Raw genomic sequence first — 25,977 nt, 5'->3', positions numbered from 1 at the left:
TTTGGAGGGTTTTTAACGTCACGTTTTCATTTATTTGAATCATCTCTTGAGTTAGAATTCTCCTCCTCTGAGAGTCTGAAATGAGCATTTAACTTGAAGAACCACTTCCAGCCGTTGATCTCATTGTTGTTGCACCTTCTAGAGTGAATCACGTTTAATCTGCGTCCCCCGTCTTCGTCCCCTGAGCGACCATCACACATGCGGCTTCCGAAATATCAGATCTCCCCCCCCTCCCCTCACATGTTCTCGTCCTTCCTCTTCCCTCATATCTGTAATTAATCCTCGCTCGCCCCCGCTCTCATTCGCCACCAGCCTGCAATATCGCCGCCATTGTTTTACGCTCCCACCACTTCTGTTTGTGTGTGTGTGTGTGTGTGTGTGTGTGTGTCTCATTGTCATATCTGCTGGTGTCTCCCATTGTTTATGTTTTATAGAAGCACATGACTGCATGCTGTGTGTGTGTGTGTGTGTGTGTGTGTGTGTGTGTGTGTCCACACCTGTTTGGCAGCAGCAGCTGATAATTGAAGCAAAGCAGCGAGATAGGACAGAGGAAACAAGGCAGCAGTGAAGGGAAGGACAGTAGAGACACTCGGCTTGTTTGAGGTTTTATTTTGCGTTGTTGTTTTTATCTGATTTGTGTCCCTCCAAAATCTATTTTTTTCCCGTCCTCTCCCTGAAGAGAGCAAACCGAATCCACCCACCGGGCCTGGCACGCCGCATCTGGTTATTTCTGCCTCTGAACCATGAAGCAGTTGCGTCCCCTCACCTGCACATCCAGTCAGAGGAACAGTCCTCGTGCAGCTCTGCTGGGTCCCCGCCTGAGGTCACGAAGGTACTAAAGAAGCTTCCGGACCCCCACCGTCTGTCCTCAAACTACACAAATAGGACTGTGAATAAATAGGACCATGAACAAATAGGACCATGAACAAATAGGACCATGAATAGGCCCAGTCAGCAAAGATTCCATGAATGTTTATGTGACGTTGGTGCATTTCAGTGACTTTACGTTTATTCTACGCTGTTGTGTGGTTTTACTGCGCCGACGCAGTTTATGACACATTGTTTTAATCAATAAAAACTAAAGATTTTTATTTCCTTATCTTTTGAAACACACTGAATGACTAAAACAACGTGAATGTACAACATGTAGCATTTGGAGTTTAATAATGAACATCGTAGACCCGCTGCTATTAATATCCGTTGGTATTGATCATCAATGGAAAGACCCGATCGGGGATCTAAAAGTGGAATTTTGGTTGAATTTTTAAAGCCTCCACATGTCTCCATGCATTCAGGGTGGGGGGCACTTCATCTCATCACACTCGCCGGCTGATTAAACCTCGGACAAACGTCACTGAGCAGAAGAAAGCCTCATCAATAAAGAACAAAGTGTGAGAATCCATCAGGTGTTTCACTTCGTTCTCTTTTTTTAAACATTATTGTTGGTTTGTTCTTCCAGTAACCTCCATCTGTTCCTTCCATCCACCTCCTCTCATCGCACGCTGGCAAAGGAAACTACATTTTATTTCCAGTGTCGTCCAAAGGAACCAAACGTCGCCAGAAACTGCTCTAAAAATAATCCGGCACGGAGATGATTAAATAAATGTGATCAAAGGCATAAACAAGTGGTTGCATGTATTATTGTGGACTGTACAAACAATACTTCAGTAGCTATTTAGGGAGTTTTGATGAAGCAAAGCTGTGTGATCAAGTTACAGATAAATTCCATTTTGTTTGGCTCCTAAACTAAATTCTTCGTATGGTTCACACTTCCCCTTTTGTTAAATGTGAGGAGACCCTTTGTGGATTGAGAATCATCTACGTTGATGGCGACCTGTCAATCAGTGTGTAGCCCCTCCCTCAAGCATCAAAACTAAAGAATGAGCCCAAAAGTTTAATTTCCACCGGATGGATGAATTCTAGTAACACAGAGCTACTGCTAATCTAAATCCCTTTTTATTGAAGTCAAGAAAGAAAAGAAGGTTCCTGACCCTGAAGGAAGCTGTAGCATACGTGTCTAAGTGGACTGTTGCTGATAGAAGACGGGCTTCTGAAGGGCGAGTAAATCAAAGAGAAAATGAAGTTCCGCTGCAGACAAAGAGCCACAGATGCACCCGGCGAGGGAGCGGAACAGAAATTAAATTCAGCATAATGGCTCACTACTCCGACTTAATAACAACGTCTACGAATTATTCCTTTCCAAGAGAATTATCAGCCGCATCTGCAGCTGCTCTGGACTCGGCTGAGCTTTGCAGCGGGTTCCTGCTCAGAGTCGCTGGGAGTCGGTGGGGACCAAAGCCGGAGCTAAAAGGAATCCCCACCTCGAGATCATTGGTTTCAACCCCAAAACCTGAACGTATCTCAAAGCTTCATTCTCTACCTGATGGAAGATGGAAACCAAAACCTCATCTCCATCGTCCTCTCCCGTGTCTCTTATTGGTTACTTCTCCTCAGTCTTGTTATCGTCTCGGGCTTTTCTTTGTTCATTCAGTTTGTTGCCGGATTTTGAGACTCCGTAAAGCTCTGAACCTTTTCTCCCAGAATGACTCACAGCAGGGAGTCTAACGCTGAATCATCACAGCCTCTCTGCATGACCTCTACAGGAGGACTCATGACCTCTACATGTCTGATAACAATATCGAGTGTGCGCTTTGCATTGTGGGGGATTTAGACTGTAAGGGACCGGTGACTCAGAGTTTGTCTACATCCTAAAGAACCGATCCATGTTCATCGAGGAGTGAATCACCGCCAATGAGATGCCAACATGTGATGATAATTAGTAATCCGCAGGTATTGAACCCGTGTACCTCACAGCACTGCATGGGTCTTAACCTTCAAGGTTTAACTATTTCATTCTATTACCATTTACTGGACAAGTGTGTATTGGCATCTTCTCGTTCAAACATGTCCGATAAAATCGAAGCAGCGGTGATATCATGTGATGTCTAAGTTACATTCAATATCGAGAAGCATTTAGGAAATGCATTTTTTAAATGACTCCTTGCAGAAAAGGTGTTGCTGCTATCCAGATCTTGGTAGTATTTTATGCTTTTTAAATATAAGTTTACCGCACAGTGCTTCTTCTGAGTGACAGTAATTTACAGTAAATGTGTCAAAATAATAACATTGTAGAGTTTTCACAGCAATACTATTAATATACTAGTAATATACTCTCACACATTCAGGGTAATGTTCCCTGTCTGTTTACACGTCGTACCTCTTAAGCGCCGTCGCTCGGCTTAATGGTGATGAGCGGGGGGGGAGGCTGCAGATGGGAGGAGCGTAAGCGTTCTGAGTTCCAGGCGGGAACCAGCCGACATTTCATTCATTTTTTTTTCACCTGCATCAAACACGCTGGTTTGACGCCTTAAGTCTCCAGAAAATTAATGGAAAACAAGACTTCCGCGGTCCAGGAAACCTCCAAAGCCCGAAAGGAAAACACGAACAAGTGCACACCAGGAAGGAGCTTCCTGCTGTGAGGCCGTCAAATCTGCCTCCGCACTAGTGGAGCTACTGGTGGTGTGCATTTAGAATAAATGCACACCATGACACTATAACTTTTGCAACGTCGCCATCTTGGTATCAATCTTGTATTTTATGCATCAAGTGTACAGTCTTCTCTAGGACCAGAGGAGTCGCCCCCTGGTGGTCACCAGGGAGAAGTAGAGTCATTTTCTCATAGACTTCTATAGGACCAGAGGAGTCGCCCCCTGGTGGATAGTGCAGAGAATGCAGCTTTAACACAGTGGCTGCATGCTACATCTGCCTCTGTAACTTCACTAAGGCTCGGACGTGTTGTTCCTTGTGTTGAAGTTGTAACTTCAGTCAACGAGTCAAAGGCCGAACATTCCTTCCACGCAGTCATCGGAAGTCAGAATTTAGCATCGCTGGTTGAAAACGAGAGAAAATGGTCTTCTCCCTTTCTCTCCCTGCCTCTGTGGTGGTGCTTCTTCAGCCCCCCCCCCCTCTTTACCTCCATGCTCTGGAGTGGGTGTGCAACTCACTTGCATAGAAGCAGCATGTTACACCATTGGAGCGTTGTGTGTGTGTGTTGCATGTTGCCTACATGTGGGCTTTGGGGGCGCAAAGTCCTGACAGAGCCTAATATAAAGGGATGTAGCCGATTATAGCGCTGCATGTGAGTGGGTTTGAGTGTGCGTGTGTGCATGTGTGTGTGTGCATGTGGGTGTGTGTGTGTGTGCATGTGTGTGTGCATGTGTGTGTGCATGTGTGTGTGTGTGTAGTCGTCTACGCTGCTCTCTTTGCACAGAAAACTGAGTGCGTTCAATAAACAGGAGGGAGGGAGTTTTCTGGGGGGCTCACTTCCCTTCCTTACTAATTGCCCCCCCCCCCAACGGGCTTCCTACAGTCGTACTTCCTGTTGTTCCCCTCCCCTCTGCTCACCTGCCCCCCCCCGTCAGCCTCATCTTCCTCATTTCCTCTTCTTGCGACGCCTCTTCATCTCCTCCCAGTTGTTTGGCCCTCTTCATCTTCCTCTTCTTCACTTATCCTCTCTGGTTCTCTGCATGTATACAGTCTGTTGTGCTGTAATTCAGACACACACACACACACACACACACACACACACACACACACACACACACACACACACACACACACACACACACACACACACACACAGTGGTTCTAGTGAGGAGCCATTCAGCCTCGGGCCTCCGTTACTCACGAGGTATCTGTCACATCACCCCCACGCACCCTCCCCTCCTCCATCAGCACCCAACGCCCCCGCCTCCCTCTCTCTCTCTTCACATTCCTCACATCACGTCCACGTTGCCCTCTGACCCCCCCCTCCCATGCTCATCCCTTCCATTGCTGATGCTCCTACCCCGTTGTGTTGGTGCGTTGGGGGGGGGGGGGGGGGTTATGATGCCATTCGTGCTGTCATTGGTCACAGCTGAGGACGGTGGGGACACAGGTTCTTTTGTCTTCTTCTCGTTTCCGTCTGTTTTGCGCGACAGAAGGTGAGAATGTGTGTTAATGTATGTGCACCAATGGTCACGTTTATGCCTACGTCACCTTACTTTGAGGGGGGGTGGAGGCGCTACAGCGTTAGCGTAGCCTAGCACCGAGCTCCACTCAGAAAACATCAATTGCATCACAGCCGTAATAAACCAGCTGATAGAAGGAACCTCGTGATGATGTCATGGATCAGTGGTTCCCAAAGTACAGGAGGTGTCTTCATCCAGCCCAACAGACGGAACCACATTTAAAAGGTAGTAATTGAAATGAATAAATAACAATAGATCAATATAAGTAAGTAATACATTTTGCAGCTATTATGGAGCCTGATTGTTTGCAGCTAAAACCTTTCTTCAGGATACTGGACCTCATGTTGCAAAGTGTTTTACATTCATTTGCATTGTAAAACCCATTTAAAATGATAAAGTAGTAAATTGCATTCAGTTGTCCTCATGTCGATGAATAAACATTACCATCATCTGCAATGTTTTTATTGAATGTCCCCTGATTGTCATTGCAGGCTCCTAATACCTCCATTTACACCCAGAAGGTTAATAGTGAACCAAAGACACAATAAATCTGTGCACAACGGCGCTGTACAATTCTTTTGACAGAATTACAGTTTTGTTTCCATAGCTGGGGGAGATGCAAATAAGAATAATAATTCCATTCCTTATGTACCTTAGTTAAAGGTGTTAAATGAGTCCATGACCCAGAAAACAAGACACATTGAAAAGACAAAGATCATCTGGAAACCATTTGCATCCCATTAAAATACGAAGCGATCCACATAAAAGTAATAAAAGTGTCCCATTTGATTTATTCACTCATTTATTCTGCTTTGTCCAGTTCAACATATTTTTCACCCAATAAGTGTTGACTTCCTCCATAACAATAATAATAATAATAATCCTGTTGACACTCATTTTGTGGATGAACCACAATGTTTCATTTCGTAGATTATGGTCCATTTAGAGACAAACAGACCACAAGGCAGGGGATGCTTTGCTTTAGAGGCGGGGCTATGTACGTCCTCCTCAGTCCTTAAATGGTCACTTCCTGTCCACTGGTTTTGTAAAAACAAGATGGCAACAGCGAAATCGCCAAACTTGATGCACAACTCAGCGAGTGACATCACAATGATTACGTCCAATGAAGTCTCTGCTCCTGGTGAACGTCACACCAGCATCATCACACGGTAGATTCACATCGTTCTGGGTCACGTGACCGGGGATTCCGTTTGGTTTCTTTGTCCCTTCATAGCTGCTGAGAGCTGAAAGTCTCCAGCAACCCCCCCCCCCCCCCGAGCAGCAACCCCTTGAATCCAGCTCCAACCTCTACAATAACTTAATGGGATGTAATTACAGAGCACTACAGTTATTACATCAGGGGAGAAAATTAAAGGCTTGGAGAGTTGAAATGATCCATTTGAGGGAACAAATCAGTTATTTTCTTTTCTCTTGCTGACACTAATCACTCTCTGTTTAATAAAAAAAGAGAGACCATGAAAATGTTTGGAATCGCGAGCAGGATGTTTTCACCTCGTGTGTTTTTCAGTGCAGAATAAATCAAATAAAAACCAGACTCGCCTCTTTGTTCCCAACGCCGGAGGGAATATCTTGAACTGTGGCATCCTCAGAGAGCGAAGGGAGCAGGTTGCCCCGACACAAACTCCCAGGATGCACTGCTCTCCTCTCAGGCAGACTCGCACTAACTGGGCTGCGTGTGTTCACTTCCCACCTGAGGATCCCAGCATCCTTTCTACAGCTGATTCTTTCTCCATCAGCCGTAGATCCTGGCGCTCTGGTGGTGCCAAGCAGCGCTGATTCACAGGAAGTGTGCGTCTTTGTGTCATCAGCCTTGAGTTGCCCCCTGCTGGTCACTACACAGAAGTAGAGTCATTTCCTCATAGACGTCTATGGGAGCAGAGGAGTCGCCCCCTGCTGGTCACTACACAGAAGTAGAGTCATTTCCTCATAGACGTCTATGGGAGCAGAGGAGTCGCCCCCTGCTGGTCACTACACAGAAGTAGAGTCATTTCCTCATAGACGTCTATGGGAGCAGAGGAGTTGCCCCCTGCTGGTCACTACACAGAAGTAGTCATTTCCTCATAGACGTCTATGGGAGCAGAGGAGTCGCCCCCTGCTGGTCATTACACAGAAGTAGAGTCATTTCCTCATAGACGTCTATGGAAGCAGAGGAGTCGCCCCCTGCTGGTCACTACACAGAAGTAGAGTCATTTCCTCATAGACGTCTATGGGAGCAGAGGAGTCGCCCCCTGCTGGTCACTACACAGAAGTAGAGTCATTTCCTCATAGACGTCTATGGGAGCAGAGGAGTCGCCCCCTGCTGGTCACTACACAGAAGTAGAGTCATTTCCTCATAGACGTCTATGGGAGCAGAGGAGTCGCCCCCTGCTGGTCACTACACAGAAGTAGAGTCATTTCCTCATAGACGTCTATGGGAGCAGAGGAGTCGCCCCGTGCTGGTCACTACACAGAAGTAGAGTCATTTCCTCATAGACGTCTATGGGAGCAGAGGAGTCGCCCCCTGCTGGTCACTACACAGAAGTAGAGTCATTTCCTCATAGACGTCTATGGGAGCAGAGGAGTCGCCCCCTGCTGGTCACTACACAGAAGTACAGTCATTTCCTCATAGACGTCTATGGGAGCAGAGGAGTCGCCCCCTGCTGGTCATTACACAGAAGTAGAGTAATTTCCTCATAGACGTCTATGGGAGCAGAAGAGTTGCCCCCTGCTGGTCGGGAGAGATGATGCAGCTTTTATCTTTTCCCCTTTCAGAGATGGAACATCCTCTGAGCCAACGTCATCTTGGACTCTCAGACTTTCCTTTTTTTTGTTTCCTGATGAATTTACCTCTTCACCACACCCACATGTGACACATTTCTTCCCCTCATTTGGATCTTCTCCCACCTCTTTCTTCTCTGTTGGTGATGAATACCATCAGCCACACAAATTAATTCCGCCTTAACTCTCGTTGGCCTCCTTCATGGTCTCCAGTGGGTTTATGAGATAACGCTCTCATCAATTAAAGGCTAATTCTGTTAACTGTCACGTACGAAGTCCCGGGTGTTTCCTCGGCTTAGGAGAGCTGAATTTAAGAAAGTGTCATCTCTAAAGCTACCTGCACATATTATAAACAGATTAAATGGGCTCTGTTGTAAAAGCAAAATAGATTTAACGGTTTCTCCATGTCGAAATGTTAAATGTAGTTATTTGAAAGTGCTTGATTTCACTTTCCCATTACAGTACATTTGCTGCATAATATTTCAAATGAACGGTACTACTGCTTTTTTTCTCCTCCTCCTCCTCCTCCTCCTCCTCCTCCTCATTGCAGTCTCGAAGCCCTTCCTCTAGTTCCCTCCTCAGGGCAGACTGGTGCACCGGTACGCCGTGGAACATCTGGCTCACTGAGGAGCCCGTTAGTTAGAGAAGACATAAAGAGAGCTGAGGCCATTGTACCAAACTCATCCTTCACACAAATATCCATTTGCTGCTACAAATTATTCCTCCATGCTCGGGTTTAAGTTTGTTTGAATTCGGGACGGGTTTCATGATTATTCTGGAATGAAATAGTGAATACTGGAGTGAATGTAAATAGAGAGAAAACCATGGGTAATACAAATATTATTAGGGAATACTGTTGTAAATATGAGTAGATTAGCATATCCGTTCTCTGATGTGATGGATTTCATCATCTGGACTTTCAGACGTTACAGGAGTCGGACTGAGAGAAGTCGTCCTCCTTTAAGCTGATGGTGATGTGAATCAAATGTATCACAGAGGGGGAACAGTTACAGTGTGTGTCTGTGTGTGTGTTGATCTACTGAGTACACAAGTGAAGAAGAAACGTCAATATTCAGAGGGGAATTCTGTGAAAGACACCGATTGGCTGTAAAGAGGTTTGTCTCTGAGTGGGACGGACGGAGAGAACGAGTAAATCTTTAACGAGACTAAACCTGACCGAGCGGCTTCATGTCCACCGAGGTGGGGACGCACGGCTCGTCTCCAGCAAAGGAAAGGACGTAAGACAGAGCTCTGAGCCGTCTGTACCTACGTGTCCCTCCTGCAGGACGCCGTCTGTACCATGTGGACGCCATGTGGACGCCATGTGGACTCTCGTAGAAGCGCTCGAGCGTTCCTTTGGGTCGGATTGGCTCCGCCGGCTGGACTAATCTCAAAGTGAAACCTCTCGCAGGGCGGCGTTGGTTGAGGAATATGTGGATTGTCTCTGAGAGGTTTAGGGGACTTGGTTTGGTCGAATATTAAGCAGACCATAGTTGTGTATCTAATCATGGACCACGTCCATCAAAAAGAGAGTCATTTCAAAAAGTTTTCTCCTTCAACATTCTGAAGGTGAAACCAACCGATCAGTGTTTAGATGAAGAGGAGACGAGCTACCAACGTTAGCGCCACTGCTAACAGCTAAGTAATAGAGAGAACGTTGCAGTTAACAGCTTGCAGATATTTTCAATAGGTCAGTTTTATTAAGTCAAATACAGAAACAGGGACACAAGGGTCTTCCCAAACAATTTCCCTAAGACACAATAATTGGACTTCAGTCTTCAGCTGCTTGACTTATTATTACTAACATATTTTAAATGACACATTATTAAATGAGATAGCGTATGCTTAGTTATAATAGCATGAGCCCTATTTTCAATATTAATACCCTTCCTGCTCTGGCTTCAGTTTCTCTCTCTCTCTCCTCCATCCCTCACCCCCCTCCTCCTCCTCCTCATACAATGGTGATGAATACCATCAGCCACACAAATTAATTCCGCCCTAACTCTCGTTGGCCTCCTTCATGGTCTCCAGTGGGTTTATGAGATAACGCTCCCATCAATTAAAGGCTAATTCCGTTAGCTGTCACGTACGAAGTCCCGGGTGTTTCCTCGGCTTAGGAGAGCTGAATTTAAGAAAGTGTCATCTCTAAAGCTACCTGCACATATTATAAACAGATTAAACGGGCTCTGTTGTAAAAGCCAAATAGATTTAACGGTTTCTCGATGTCGAAATGTCACTTTCATGTCACTTTCCAGTCTTGGTACATTTGCAGCACAAAATTTCAACAGTTTCAACTGATGTTCAACTGTTTTCAAGAGAGAAGTAGAGGCATTTTCTCATAGACTTCTATGGGACCAGAGGAGTCGCCCCCTGGTGGTCACTAAAGAGCAGGTTTTAAAATCACTTACACATTGGCTTTAGAATGAGCCTCTGAGCTTTATGTTGCCTGCCATCAGTTTCTCAGCCTAACCGGTAGTTTTCTGATTTTCATTTCAAACAAATGATATTCATTTTTAAGTCGTGCTCCTGCTCTTCATAAATGGTAAATCCGCGTTGTGATGGACTCATAAACCACCTAAAGTCCTGCCAACTGCAGACTCGTCAGCACCTCCACGTCTGGCAAACCGGCTTTTTGCCTTCAAAGCTCCGAGCCAATCCTCGAAAACCGGACCGGACGCACTGAGAGAGACATGTTCGTCACAGAAGTGTCCTCAGCAGAGGACATGGGCTGCTACTACTGCGAGACAAGTTGCTGTCTCCACTTCTCTCCCCTCGTTGTCTTTATCTTTCCTCTAGAATTAAAAGAGTTATTGCACAACAGTTTTTCCCAGTCGCCGCCCTGTAGGCATCGCACGTATTTTCAAACGCACCCTTTTCGTCCTACTTTGCATTCAGATGGTCATGTTGGACATTGGTTACCGTGACAACGGTCAGAGCGCGACAGGGATGGGGTCGGCCCCTCGGACGGTCGGATGGAATCATTGTTAACGGCGCAGGAGAAAGTTGCTTTGTTGTTTCTACATCAGTTAGACGTGTCTGTAAAATGGGAATTTTCAGTCACGTCTAACTGACGCACAATGGCGTGCAGCGTTTGGGTTCTCGATGGGAGTGGAGTGTACGTTTTGTAAAACGTTAATGCTCACTCACACACACACTCACACACACACACACACATGGAGGATACATCAGCTGTCAGGGTACATTGGTGGCAGACTAACAGATCCAGACTAACGGATCCAGATCATCTGACGCGGCCCCTCGGAGGAGGGTCAGTGGAATCCAACGAGGCCGCACGCAAAGTGCTCTTCGTCTGGTACACAACTGTCTTCACGTTGGGAGCCATGTTGGTGCCGGTCCGAGGCGCTGCGGGTGTGAGGGTCCGTCCCAACGAGGACCCCGGTCTCCACTATATTTGTGTGTGTGACTCAGGCCATTGGGCCCATCAGCGTGGTCCAGAGCTCACTAATGAGCATCTAGATCACATCCAAACACTCCCAGCGCGGTTAGCTGGCGGTAAGCTAGCGGTTAGCTGAAGAGAGAGCTCATTACTCATAAAAAGAGGATCTAGCTGCCAGTAAAACTGGAAAAGTGAGCTTTCCTTGACTTTTGTCTTTAGATGAACCAGCGGTGGACGTGATTATGATGTGATCGTGTTCAAGTGGACTTTAGTTCTGAGGAGTTTCTGTGTTCTGTTCTTTTTAACTCTCACACCCACAGAGGTCAGAGTTCTTTATCTCGGGGGGGGCATGGGATGGGGGAGGGGGGTGTCGTGTCTGATGTAATTCACTGGTGGTTGCGTGCGTCTTCGGACCCCCCCATCACGTAGTGTTCCACGGAGGCTGATGGTGCACAGACCTCGGAGGAGGAGCAGTGAATGTTAACACTGAAATGTGTGCAGACGTTCACAGTACACAGCAGCTCACTTAATGATCGCCAGCTCCTGCATATTTAATAGGAGCCTCCCCTTGTAATGCCCAGGTGCACTCCCCCCCCCCCACACACTCGATCACCTCGACAGTTTAATCGCAGGAGGCCGCCGGACTCATCGTCTCAGCTGGTCACATGTCGCACCACGCGGGCTTCCACAGGAACGTGACTAGAAGGTGACCTCCTGCTCTCACGGCTTTGAGATCTTGAAGATCTTGGTTTTGTTCTCTTTAGCGGCAGAGGATGCTTCAGGGCGGGGCCTGACGCTGATTGACAGGTCAACCTCTAGCGTCACTTTTAATGTCCGCAGTGACATTTATGTATCAATAGTTTTGCTATTTTTCATAAAACCTTTAAGGCTCCTACGACCGTTCAAACTGAGTCTATAAACCGTTTATCTAAAAAAAAGGTCTTGGAGTATTTGTTCTTAAGTACATTCTAACTAACTCCTCCCCTCTGTCTGCCCCCCCAGAGCGCTGCGTTGCCATGACGAGCGAGGAGGAGGAGGGGCCCGGCGTCGCCACATCGACGGCGGCGGCAATCACTTCCTCCTCCCCCCGCAGGCCCTCCGCGCACCGCGAGGAACAGGAGGAGGAAGAGGAGGAAATAGAGGAGGAAGGGAGGATCGAGGAGGACGAGGAAGAGGTGGTGGAGTGCGACGGCGACGATGAGGAGGACGAAGAGGAGGAGGAGGAGGACGGCCACAGCAGCTCCACCAGCGTGTTGGTGGTGCCGTACCCGGAGCTCGCCCCCGTGGTCTTCTTCTGCCTCAAGCAGACCACCTGTCCCCGCAGCTGCTGCATCCGCATGGTCTCCAGCCCATATCCTTTCTCTGGGGGGGTGACGAGGGGGTTTAATTAATCTGAATCCATCGTCATTGGGCTCCACATTAAGAAGGCTGAACCTCTGGTATCTTCAGGTTCAGCTGTGAAGGGACATACTCTGGACAGGTGAGTCTCCACCTGGCTCTGCTTGGCGGGAGGGGGCGGGGGGGGGGTTGGAGAGTTGTCATCGCGCTGCTGAAAACACTTCCTGTCAGGTGTTGTGTGACTGAGCAGCTCCAATGTGAAAAGAAAGCCTATTTATTCTTTGAATAAGGGGCGACCTGTTGTCCCACCCACCAGGCTGAAATAAATGTCCTCTTTACGGCGCTCTGCACTTCTCACCTTTCCATTAAGCCGACATCACGTCGGCTTCAGGTTCATTTGTCACCGGCCGCAGAGGAGGAGGGAATCAGAGCAGGAAAACAAGTGGTGAAAAGATGCTTAAAACACATTTATTCTTTGAGTGTGAAGTCACAGAAAAAACAACCGTTTTTTTATTCGATCCTCTGCTCCGTTTACAAGTCAAACTCTCACCCATCTGGATTCTCCCAATTAACTCTATTTCACCTACACCGTACAGGCTTTATAGTGTTGTGTTGAATCCCTGCTTTGCTAGCAGGGTGCTCACGGCTATGATGGAAGACACAGACGTCCCTCTAGTGACCAGCAGGGGGCGACTCCTCTGCTCCCATAGACGTCTATGAGGAAATGACTCTACTTCTGTGTAGTGACCAGCAGGGGGCGACTCCTCTGCTCCCATAGACGTCTATGAGGAAATGACTCTACTTCTGTGTAGTGACCAGCAGGGGGCGACTCCTCTGGTCCCATAGACGTCTATGAGGAAATGACTCTACTTCTGTGTAGTGACCAGCAGGGGGCGACTCCTCTGCTCCCATAGACGTCTATGAGGAAATGACTCTACTTCTCTCTTGATTTATTCCTTCAGTAAACATTGTAAACATGAGTTTATGGTCTCAGTCTCTAGTTTCAAGTCTTCTTCAATGCAGCATGATGTTCATTTAGTGAATGATGGTCCATTTAGAGTCAAACAGACCATAAAGCAGGGGATGCTTTAGGGCGGGGCCTAACGCTGATTGGCAGTTGATTGTCCACTTATTGGTGCTTAAGGAGTTGTGAGTGCTGCCTCAGCTCCCCCCTCCCTCCCCTCCTCCCCCTGACTCACCCCTCTTCCTAACCCTTCCTCCCTGAGACAGAAAATCATTTGTTTTTTGTTGTGTTAAATCTTTTCGTCAGTGAGGCGGATACTCGGTATTCAACGCAGACAGGCGGGTCAGACTTCTGTCGCTCTGCGTTTATTCCCAATCACTGGTGTACACAATTGATCGTTTCCTCATCCTCATTCACTCCCACCTTGTGAGGAAACGACGTGCCAGGAATTGTTATCCTGAAAGCAAGCGAGCTGTCGTAAGGGACGTGGACATCGCGGCTCGTAGCGACTTGAAGGCCATGAAAGTAAAAGCATGAGAAGCTTCCCCCGGGACGCTGTAATGATCACTGGAATCAACTGTTCATTCTTCTGCTAAAACAACGTTGTTTACGTGCAACAAAGCAGCACTTTGGATACTTTGGAAGTCTCTTTTTTGTAAAAGAACACTAATCAACAGTTATTACAGCATCGTTTGACCATTGATTCTTGCGTGTTCATAGTATGTATGTATATAGTATGTATGTATATAGTATGTATGTATGTTAATATATTGATTAAGCTTAATCTAATGTATACTAGTGAGGAGACACTCCATGTGGAGGGTTTTATTTTGAAGGGTCGGTTACGCTCATATATACATGTCATATATAAATATATATATATGACAGCTAGCCTCCCTCTTTGGGACGCTCCTTTCTCCAAATGGACGTGTGCAGCATGGATGAACTTATGTTACAATGCTGAAGCTGTCAAGGGGGGGTGGGGGGGCTTCTATTCTTTTACGTTCTTCTTATTTAGTCGTTCTTATGCTAATGCACCTGTTAATCAATATGCTAATGCTAGCGTACGTACCTGTAGAACCGCTGCATGCTGGGACCTAACCCCCCCTCCCCCCCAGCAGTGTTTTCTCTTAATTGTAAATAACAATAACAACAATAACAGTTCTCCTGTTTATAGATTAGCTTTGTTCTCTTTAATCTTTAATCTAAGGTCTTTTCTTAAATAATAACTGGAGAAGAAGTTTCAGTGTTTCTGATGATTTAAAACGACACGTTGAAGTCCCACCAGCGTCTTGGGATTAATTAGTGGTTCATTAGGTCCATTCCTCACATGCTGGACTTCCCCCGCTGTGTGTCCCCTCCTCTCTGCACACACACACACACACACACACACACACACACACACACACTAATGCAGCCCATGTCACGCTGGCTGCTGCCGATACGCATTACTGTCAGGTGGGCATCCCCCGCCGGGCTCTCCAGGTAACACGGTGGTTCCTGTGGAGAGTCCTGTGTGTGTGTGTGGGTTTGTGTGTGTGCGTGTGTGTGTGTGTGTGTGTGCGTGTGTGTGTGTGTGTGTTATCTGTAACCATCTGTCTGGATCTCCTCACGGAACCAAAAACCCTGAGGAGAAACCTTCCCCTGATCTCTGTCCTCATCAGATTATCTCAGCGCCGCTGCGTGACGTTGTGAGCGACATGTGTTAAAGGGACAATCAGCGTGCCCCCCCCCCCCCCCCCCAAGATCATGAATACTAACGTGTTGCCTCCAAATGCAGAAATAAAGTGACCTCATCTGGACTGAGGAGGACACAAAGACGCTGTAAACGTCTCAGGTCAGGACCTGTCAATCATTGTGTAGCCCCGCCCCTCTTTATGGTCTGTTTGACTCTAAATGAACATCATGCTGAGTGCAACTTTAACAAAAGAATCTCTGACTTTCGCTCATAGAACCAACAGGTAAACTAAAATGAAATAGTAGTGAATGGTGTGTAGAATATTTTCACCTCTTCTCCTGAACCCGTCAGGTGTGTCAGAGAGTGAGAGAATCCCAACAGATGTGTCTCACTCAGGTGTTTCCCGCCTCGTCTCACACTTCGACTCCTCGCTGTTTCCTCGCCGCTTCGTTCTGGATGAAATCCACCGCTTCACCGTCTTCGTCTCCACTTCCTGTTGCTGCCTCAGTCCGTTTCCCTCACGCGCCGCTAAATGAAGTCGTGGCATTCTGATAATCTCTCCACAACCACAAACACACCCCCCCCCCTGTTGTGTATCTACTTGTGTGTGTTTGAAGCTTCCTAATATATATTACTTTGTGTTTGTTGCCACAGCAACAAGGCAGAGCCTCTCTGGGAGGCAGCTGGAGGGGAGGGATTCTTAGACAAATGCTTTTGTGACTTTGTTGTTTATTTTAATGAACTAGCTGAATATCTGTGGAACTGAAGAATCACCATGACCCCCCCCCCCCCCCCCTACCCGCCCTCCGGCCCTTTACTTACCTTCAGGTGATTATCTTTCGTCTTACAAGTTCTTCTTCTCTTCTGTTTTGTTTGGCTGTGCAGAGGAAGGATCGTCTTATTCAATGCGCTGATTTGAGCACAGCGAGGAAAGAAAACAAAATGGGGGGGGCTCCCCTCTGCGGAAGGGTGTGCTGTTGAGTTAAAGACAAAACCTCCTATAGAGTCGTATGTGACACTGGAAGCACTTCACAAGCAACTCCGGATGGCATTGGTTTCAAACTGCAGGAAACAGCAGGTTTCTGTGGGTATGAATCCTGCTTCCAGGGGGCAAAGTGCAGCGTTAGGGGCTGATGTCCATATATGGTCACAAAAAACAAGATACACAAGGCTGTATTCCAAGATTGTGACTGAAAATTGTGTGTGTGTGTTACACATGAACAAAGATAACTGCGGATTCCCACGACTAAAGGAATCACCCAGAATCCTTTGCGTCCTGACAGAGCGGTGCTCCAACCCTCCAGGGAGGCACCACAACAGGCCGATCACTCAAGCCGAACCGGAGGTGTTGTTTTTTGTTTTGAGTGACAGGCGGCTGGTGAATGTGAAGTCAAACCCCCCCGACATGTGAATCGCTCCCAGGTAGGAAAAAAGACAGAATCAGTGGTGAAACAGTTCCATGGAATAACTTCTGACTTCTTCTTGGAAACAATAAGTTGTGTGTGTGTGTCTCTGTGTGTGTGTCTCTGTGTGTGTGTCTCCGTGTGCGTCTGTGTGTGTCTCAGTGTGTGCGTCTGTGTGTGTCTCAGTGTGTGCGTCTGTGTGTGTCTCTGTGTGTGTGTCTCAGTGTGTGCGTCTGCCTCCTCCAAGGAAGCTACACTAATTGACTCATTTTTCAGAAGGGCAGAGAGAGAGAGGCAGAGCGACACGTTGTTAAAGCGGCTCGTGCGCGAGAGGAAGATGCAGAGCAGTTATTCTTTTTATTTTTTTAAGAAGGCATTTGGCGGCGGGAACAACCTCCGCACGCCGCCCGCCCTGAAGCCTGTCATCATTACTCACACAATGGGAACGAGGAGAATAAGCTTTGACCCGTCGTTTGATTTAAACGTGATATGCACGTTGAAATTAGTGCCTGCCTGCAAGATGTCCAGGAGCTCCAATATGGATGCAATAGCTCTTGGAGATCCTCCAGGCCGACACCTGAGGAGGAGATCTGTGTCCTCGTTAGGGAGGAGCCAAAGAGGCGTGTGAGTCTGTGGCATGATTCCATTATGATTCCATTATGTGTTTTTCATTCATCGAAAAATATTTTGCAAAAATTGTCAAAATATGTAAGGTGGAAAAATCTCATGAAGAAAAGTAAAACAAAATTTAAGTCGGAAAAAAAATATGAATGTGTAAGGTGAAAAAGTTTTGAGAAAAAAAAGTAAAAAAACATTAGGTAAAAAAATATTTTGCAAAAGTTGTCAAATTATGTAAGGTGTAAAAGAATTAGAGCAAAAAAAGTAAACAAAAAATTAGGTCAAAAATGATTTTGCAAAAGTAAAAAAAATATTAAGTCGGAAAAAACCCTGAATGTGTAAGGTGAAAAAGTTTTGAGAAAAAAAAGTAAAAAAATATTTTGCAAAAGTTGTCAAATTATGTAAGGTGGAAAAATCTCATGAAGAAAAGTAAAAAAATATTAAGTCGGATTTTAAAAAAAAAATCTGAATATGTAAGTAAAAAAATTAAAAAGAAATTAGGTGAAAAAATATTTTGCAAAAGTTGTCAAATTATGTAAGGTGGAAAAATTTCATGAAGAAAAGTAAAAAAAATAATAAGTTGAAAAAAAAATCTGAATGTGTAATGTGAAAAAGTTTTGAGAAAAAAAAGTAAAAAAACAGGTCAAAAAATATTTTGCAAAAATTGTCAAAATATGTAAGGTGGAAAAATCTCATGAAGAAAAGTAAAAAAAGTCGGAATAAAAATAAAAAAAATCTGAATATGTAAGATGAAAAAGTTTTGAGAAAAAAAGTAAAAAAACATTAGGTCAAAAAATATTTAGCAAAAATTTTCAAAATATGTAAGGTGTAAAAGAATTAGAGCAAAAAAAGTAAACAAAAAATTAGGTCAAAAATGATTTTGCAAAAGTAAAAAAAATATTAAGTCGGAAAAAACCCTGAATATGTAAGGTGAAAAAGTTTTGAGAAAAAAAAGTAAAAAAACATTAGGTCAAAAAATATTTATCAAAAATTGTCAAAATATGGAAGGTGTAAACAAATTAGAGCAAAAAAAGTTAAAAAAAATTAGGTCAAAAATGATTTTGCAAAAATTGTCAAAATATGTATGATGGAAAAATGTCATGAAGAAAAGTAAAACAAAATTTAAGTCGGAAAAAAAATTAAAAAATCTGAATGTGTAAGGTGAAAAAGTTTTGAGAAAAAAAAGTAAAAAAACAGGTGAAATTTTTTTTTTAAAAAGTTGTCAAATTATGTAAGGTGGAAAAATCACAAGACGAAAAGTAAAAAAAATATTTTTAAAAAAAAAATCTGAAAAGTAAGCAAAAAAAGTTTAAAAAGAATTAGGTGAAAAAATACTTTGTAAAAATTTGTAAGTAAATAATAAGTTGGAAAAAAATCTGAATGTGTAATGTGAAAAGGTTTTGAGAAAAAAAAGTAAAAAAACAGGTCAAAAAATATTTTGCAAAAATTGTCAAAATATGTAAGGTGGAAAAATCTCATGAAGAAAAGTAAAAAAAGTCGGAATAAAAATTAAAAAAAATATGAATATGTAAGATGAAAAAGTTTTGAGAATAAAAGTAAAAAAACATTAGGTCGAAAATGATTTTGCAAAAATTGTCAAAATATGTAAGGTGTAAGAAATAAGAGCAAAAAAAGTAAACAAAAAATTAGGTCAAAAATGATTTTGCAAAAATTGTCATGAAGAAAAGTAAAAAAAATATTAAGTCGGAAAAAAAACCTGAATATGTAAGATGAAAAAGTTTTGAGAATAAAAGTAAAAAAACATTAGGTCGAAAATGATTTTGCAAAAATTGTCAAAATATGTAAGGTGTAAAAAATTAGAGCAAAAAAAGTAAACAAAAAATTTGGTCAAAAATGATTTTGCAAAAATTGTCATGAAGAAAAGTAAAAAAAAATATTAAGTCGGAAAAAAACCCTGAATATGTAAGGTAAAAAAGTTTTGAGAAAAAAAAGTAAAAAAACATTAGGTCAAAAAATATTTAGCAAGTAAGGTGTAAAAAAAATAGAGCAAAATAAGTAAAAAAAAATTATGGTTGCAAAACCACTAAATATCAAGTCGTAAAAAAAAGAAAATCGGAATATGTAAGATGAAAAAGTTTTTAGTTCAAAACATATTGTGCAAAAAGAGTCAAAATATGTCATGAAAAAAAGTTGAAAAAATCAGAGCAAAAACAAATACATTTGAACAAATTTCAGCGCTGAGGATCTCTAAGATTGTGTCAACGTGCTGGTTCTCTTCTCTGAACATGTCGTTGGGTTGTACGTGATAATCTATCATCCGGGAGTTTATCTTGTATGTTTCACTGCTGCTCTCTAAAGATCCCAGAAGGTCCAGAAACCCAATGACCATGAATTTACAACTGAAAAAGACTTTCGATTACTTCCTGTCCTGTCGCGTCCTCTCCCTGAGACCTTCTCCTTAACGCCAGCCGCCTACACGTGGTTCGAGCGTGTCAGCATGATGGTGATCCTGCTGAACTGCGTGACTCTGGGGATGTACCAGCCCTGTGAGAACATCGACTGCACGTCAGACAGGTGCCAAATACTGCAGGTAGGAACACACACACACACAAACACACACATTGTCTTTGTCATCGGATCTTTTCCTCCTTGCTGGTGTCTCCTAGCACTAAATTGTTCATTCATTCTAACATGTAAGACAGAAGTTTACATCTCCATTGTCCCCTTTTTTTCCAGCGGTACAATCATGGCGTCCTGTGAAGGATCGTGCTTTCCGTTAGATTCGATGATGCAAGTGCACCTTTGTAGTCTTTGGTGTGTTTTTGTGGCCCCGCCCTCCACATCCTGTACGACAGGGGGCTTCACGGCCTCACTCACACGGTTTCTCTCTTATGAATAAAGTTGTCATGTATATTTGATCAGAAGCTCTCTCAAACATCGCGATAACAGATCAGTGTGCTTACAAACACACACACACTGCCTTTCCTCTCAGCCCTTCCTCGCCTTTTACCCCCCTCCGTGAGTCACTGCTAGGATGTGGTCTTTATGGTGCAGCGAGCACGTACCCTCCCCCCACCCCCCCACTCCCGCGCAACACCTGCGTGCGAGCGTGTGCACGTGTGTCTCCGGCCTGTCGGTGCGAAGTGCTCGTTGAATCGCCTTCCAACTTCCAAGTTCTCACACAAGCTCCCAAAAGGCAACGCATTCACAGCGGATTGATCCGGCTCCCTGGGTGGGGTGGAGGAGGTGGGGGAGTGGGGGGAGGGAGTCGGACCTAATAGAATATCTCCACAGAGAATCCACAGAGGCTATTCAATACCACCATGGATTTAGTGCGCCGCAGTGCTACGGTCAATACTCTCCTCTCAGAAAGTCCGTGGTTCCAGTACGATCTTTAAGCCCCAACAGAAGTGTTCTTAAAGAGCTGCTGGAGGCTCAGTAAGTCATTCACTCTGGACAGATGAGTGGATGAATTGGGATTTTCAGATCCTAGTTTGTTCCGTGAGGGTCAGAGGTAGTTCGGTCCTTCAGATGCTTTATCCTCTCCCGACACCCCAAGGATGTGTTGAAGCCTCGCTAAAACCAAACCAAAGTTTCATTTGCATTGGATTCGGAGGGCGGAGAACCCTCGCAGTCTGCACTCGTTGGGTGGAGACCACGGGGTTTCCATCTCACTTGATTGGACATGTAAGAGAATTTACAACTAGAACTCACAAACCAAGCTCGTAGCTACACCCCGAAGCACAAGGGGTTTGTGAGTCCACCAGGGGGGCAACTCCTCTGGTCCCATAGATGTCTATGTGAAGAAGAGGAGACAAGGAAGAGGAGCGAGTGACAGCTACAGGGAGAGAGAGATGTTTTTATCTGCCGTCCATCTCTTACTTCTGATGAAGTCCAACTCCAGTACGGCCGGGTGGGACTTATTCCCTCTTTTGAGAGAGGACTCACATCGGCGGCCCGGGGGCAGATGGTGTTGCCTTCAGTGCTTCGCCTTGTGAAAATCAAATTACAAGCACCGCCGTGCGCATCGACCCCCCCCCCCCTCCTCCCCCTCCTCCCTGCCTAATCCCCCTTTACAAAGAGAACAGTGGCTAATCTCACCTCTTTGCTTACAACAGCAATAACACGCATTAGCGCGCTGGGTTCTTTGATGTATTTGGATTTTTTTTGCTCCCCTTTTTTTTAATTAGATGCTTGATTAATGCGGGGGGGGGGGGGGGGGTAGGGGGGGTGGGTGTGATGTGGGTCTTATCTCTGATTACCGCACAAACAAATTACTTTGCATTCCAACACAATTTAGGTAAAACTCAAGTAGGGAGAAGATAGATAGAGGTGGAGTCATTCAATTGTTGGAGAAAGAGATGCTGGCGGGGGCGGGCGGGGGAGGGGGGGGGGGGGTTGATTGGGGCGAAGCTGCCCTGATGATCATGAATCAATATGTACATCATGTGATGTAGATAATGGTTGATGGTCGACTCCAGAGATCAGCACTGGCGCGTCGCCACAGATTCTCCGCTCCGTTTCTTCTTTGCAAACAGAACACGCACCAATGAACCCCTCTGGTTTCACCACAGGGGTTCGGCAGGCTGCCTCACGCTGTCGTTGTGCACCTCAGGCAGCTCGGGTGACATTCAGAGACAGTTATTTCTCAAGGTAAACGCAATGATTTGGTAAAAGGGACCCCTCGGATTCACCTGGTGGTCCCAAGTGGATTTCCCTCCACGAGGATGAAAGCCACTGTTTTAAGGAATCAAAGAGACAGCGAGTGTGGCTCAGAGATATGGAGTTTATGCTAATTATCTTAAGTACCCTCATACAAACCCTGTAGAGAGACAAGTAAGGTATTAAAGCACTATGAAGAAATCCTTCCTGGGAACTACAGTATTTGATTTGGCTGCTATAATGTATATTTTAAAAGCATTGAAACCAAATGTCCTTGTGATGTGAACATCTTCACCACATATACTGTATATATATATATATATATATATATTATATTATGGCAATAAGGTACGAGAGGCTGTACTTTTTCGTCCAATGATGTAACAGTTCGAGGGTGTAGTTAGGCTCGCCCCTTGACCTGTTACATTATTAAAGATAAAATACTGCCTCAAGTACCTTGTATTGCCTTTAAAACACGGTTACCAGCATTATATATAGTATTACTTTATTTTACATTATAAATAGTAAGTAAATAGCTGCCTTTCAGCACAAGCATAGTTGTAGCCACCAAACGTTGTGTATCGCATTTCATCAGTCTAGAGACAAATAGTCCTCGTACGTTCATGTAAACAGCATTGGGTCCCTCACCATCTCATTCATTCACATCATGACGTCCACCTTAATGTCCGGTTGTGAAACCTCACATTGCCTCAAATTGATCATTTGCGATCGCCACCAAGCCAAAAGCTAAAATGTCAACTAACGGTCGCCCAAAATCAAACGTGTTACTTTGAGTGCAGTGATATGGAACAATGGGTCAATGCGAACAGCTACTGTACATTATCGCTCAATAATGCACCCCGTCACTCACTCTCAACCAATGAGAACGCTGGATTTCATCTACCAGTGGTTTCCTTTTGACCCTCTGAGGTTCCTCCAGGACCTTCTAGGATTTCTCTGTCTCCTCTGAGAAATGTCTCTATCTGTGTCCCTGTCTCTTCATCAGGCCTTTGATGCTTTCATCTACATCTTCTTCGCCATGGAGATGGTTATTAAGATGGTCGCCCTGGGGATCTTCGGCCCACACTGTTACCTCGGGGACACGTGGAACCGGCTGGATTTCTTTATCGTCATGGCGGGGTGAGTGTGACTTCCTGTTAGACCTTGTGCTCTCGATCTGGCATTGACCAAATGAAGCAAATGAGTCTTTTGGTGGGGTATTGAAGCAGTGTGCTTCATGCTCTGAGATGTTTTCATCTGGTACGTTGTCTCCATCTAGTAGAATCCTTATGAATTCTCTGCATTACTTCCTGCTTTAAGGTTGTTTTTTTATCTCTCAGTTTGATCGTCTTTTGTTATTCTTCGTTGATTCTTCGTTGATCAGGACAGGGCCTGGGAGTGCCTCTGTGTTAGAAGGTCCCCCTCTATGACTGAGGTATTATACCACACACTCCTTATCAGTAGCTCACAGCAGAATAGTTTACAATCCGCAGCTGGACTCCCAGCGGACCGGTTGGCCTTTTTCTTCGGGTGATGTCATACACAGTGGATGAAGGACGTCTAAATCAAAGTGTACACGTGTTTCCTCTCACACATGAAGCCTCATACGGGCGGCTTACATTATGGATTCTCATTGCAGCCGAAGGTCACAGCAGCTGCCAGCTGAGTGGAATTGATTCTTTTAACACTTGAAGGCGCCGTTCTTTGATCTCATTGATACCTTATTGGGTTTCCTTTCAGGTCCACTAGGGATTCTGTGGGACAGTTTGACAGATGAAGCAGCAGAAAGAAAAGAAAACAAATAAGTCTGGCATGAAGTAGACATTTCAACATCATCTCCTGGCACATGAGAGGGAAAGTGATTACCACAAAGTGTTGAAACAAGCAAGTCGCAGCTTCGTTTATACACTGAAATTAAACCGTATACAAATGAGCTTTACACCAATTGATTGAGCTTCCCTCACTATTGGTTCTAAAGTCAAAGAGAATATTTATTCCCTTTAATAGGAATTATCTTCAGGGGCCCTCCAGAGGTTTAGTATCAAACCTCTATAGAGTGAGATTATCAAACCTCAGGAGAGAGAAATAAACCTCGAGGGACAAAGATCTCCAACATTCTTCTCCCACGGGTTGTTAAAGTTACAACGACAAAGATGATGATATGACTTATCAGAGAATTCCTGACTTCCTGACAAAGCTATTTTGAAGAAACATATTTTTTAAAGGTCCATCATCCATCTCTCCCCCAACTCTCACTGTGAATGTTCTTCCTTAAACCTCCATTCATTAATGTGTCCAAACCATAAAAACATCTCTTTTCCATAAACTATTAAGTTTTGACAGTTTTCCACCTTTTTGAACTGACGTTTCTTTTGTTTCCTTCTACCTGCGATGCTCCCTCCTCCTTTTCCTCCCCACTCCCTTCATCCTCCTCTTCTAATGTTCACCCTCAAGGGGAGGTGATGAGGTACGCCCCCCCCCCCACCGTCTTGCTTTCTCGTAATGTTTCCTTTACTCTGGTCCCACAATTTCACCACATGTCCTCCCCCCAGCCCCCCGTCGTCATGCTTTAAACAGCCCCCTCACAGACCTGTCGCCCTGGCTCTGTGGAACTAAACCCCCGGGCTTAGTGCCCCCCCCCCCAGCCTCACAATCAGCATGTGTAGCGCATGCAGAGCGAGTAGGGTGGGGAACGCTATTAAACATAGCAGTGGGGGGGGGGGGGGGGGGGGTAGCAGCAGAAGACCCTCAGCCGGCCCGGGAGGCTGAAGCCTGTGTTCTTATGAACAAACAAGTCAGGCTGAAGCGCGTTTATCTTGTTGAAGTTTTACTGTCACAAAAAGGGCACTTTATTATTAAGGTTATTACCAGGAGCACAATCATCTGACTGACATTGTTTCTCTGTGTCACGGTGGATGTCTCTGCCCCTGGTGGGGGCTCGGCGTCCATCGTGTAATGACAAGTAATGATGTAACAACATAAAACTGCGTCTAGAAGAGCCTTTTCAGGTGCAAAGACACATCAAAGCAGATGCAGCAGCTTGTTTCATAATCACGAGATCGGAGGTGTTGATCCTCAGCCCGAGGACGCTTGTCGTAGCGTCCTTGATCCAAAATTGCTCCCCGATGGTCGGACTGTCTCCTGGTGTGTGAACGGGAGACGTCTTCTTCATATGTGCGTCTACAGGAAGCAGCATTAGAAGGATGGAGCTCATTAAGAGTCCCTCCTCGGCTGGTTGAAGCGATAGGAGATGGGAAAAAGGGCGATATTGGCATGAATCGACTTATTATCAATTATCAATCCCGTTCCCACTGAGCTGCTCTGAGGAGCCTGCGGTCGCTGGGTGGGAACACGCTGTGCTTCAGAATCAGAGACACTGCCAGTTCAAAACACAGTTTTTGTGCCTTTGGTTTAATATAACTATTATAAGTGTAATAAATACTTGTTTTGTAGTGAGGCTACGTTACCTATGACAGATAACAAACATCACATAAAATGTACCTACATAACTTCATGGCACAGAAAGCGCTGGGTACAAAGGTACAAAGGTAACATAGGAACATAAGTTACATCACTTAACCTTTATGACACAACGTTCAGTAACTTCTGTTTGTAACTGTAGTCAACCCCCGTTGTTTAGCCGTTAGCAATGCTGCTAACGCTGCTAATAGCGCTGGTAGCTCTCCTCCTGTTCATCTAAACACTGATTGGCTGTATACAATGTCACATGACCAGAGATCAGAGACTAGTAAAAACATCAACGATGTTATCATCCCTGATTCTTTAGAATAATATAGAGTAGAATACTACAGTATATTCACACTCTAATGGTGTAAACATAGTTAAATTGTCAAATTAATTCGTAAGGGAAGATCTGTTCTGTGGATCCGTCGTATTTGTTCCTTTCAAAGAAACGCTTCTCCATAGATGTTTGTCTACATGGACGCTGCCCCCCAATGATCCCCCTCTGTGGAACGATTGTGTGTAAGTGCCTGCTCATGTGTGGGTCCTGTGTGACTGTGATCCGCTTTGGCGAGGCTATCGGCGAGTGCGGTAGCAGCTGTACACCTCCTCTCTCAGGATCCCTCCTTCCTCCCGGCTCCTCCCCCTCTATCTGTCTGCTGCACTCAGCAAAGGGAGCAGGAGAGGAGCCGAGGAGCCTCCAGAGC

At 45.0% G+C, this 25,977-nt stretch overlaps 1 protein-coding gene across 1 annotated transcript in view; it reads left to right on the top strand.

Moving 5' to 3' along the window:
- Nucleotides 1-25,977, top strand: part of LOC119217854 (voltage-dependent T-type calcium channel subunit alpha-1I-like) — a 70,092-nt gene that overhangs the window by 3,372 nt on the left and 40,743 nt on the right. Inside the window, exons 3-5 of the mRNA XM_062564490.1 lie at nucleotides 12,187-12,535; nucleotides 19,625-19,736; nucleotides 22,815-22,948. Of these exons, the coding sequence (XP_062420474.1) occupies nucleotides 12,201-12,535; nucleotides 19,625-19,736; nucleotides 22,815-22,948 (581 nt within the window). The 5' untranslated portion in view covers nucleotides 12,187-12,200. The remainder of the gene's footprint in view (nucleotides 1-12,186; nucleotides 12,536-19,624; nucleotides 19,737-22,814; nucleotides 22,949-25,977) is intronic.

This window comes from Pungitius pungitius, chromosome 9 (genome assembly GCF_949316345.1).
Source record: "Pungitius pungitius chromosome 9, fPunPun2.1, whole genome shotgun sequence".
In the NCBI taxonomy this organism is placed as follows: domain Eukaryota; kingdom Metazoa; phylum Chordata; class Actinopteri; order Perciformes; family Gasterosteidae; genus Pungitius; species Pungitius pungitius.
This window is presented reverse-complemented; position numbering and strand designations above follow the sequence as displayed.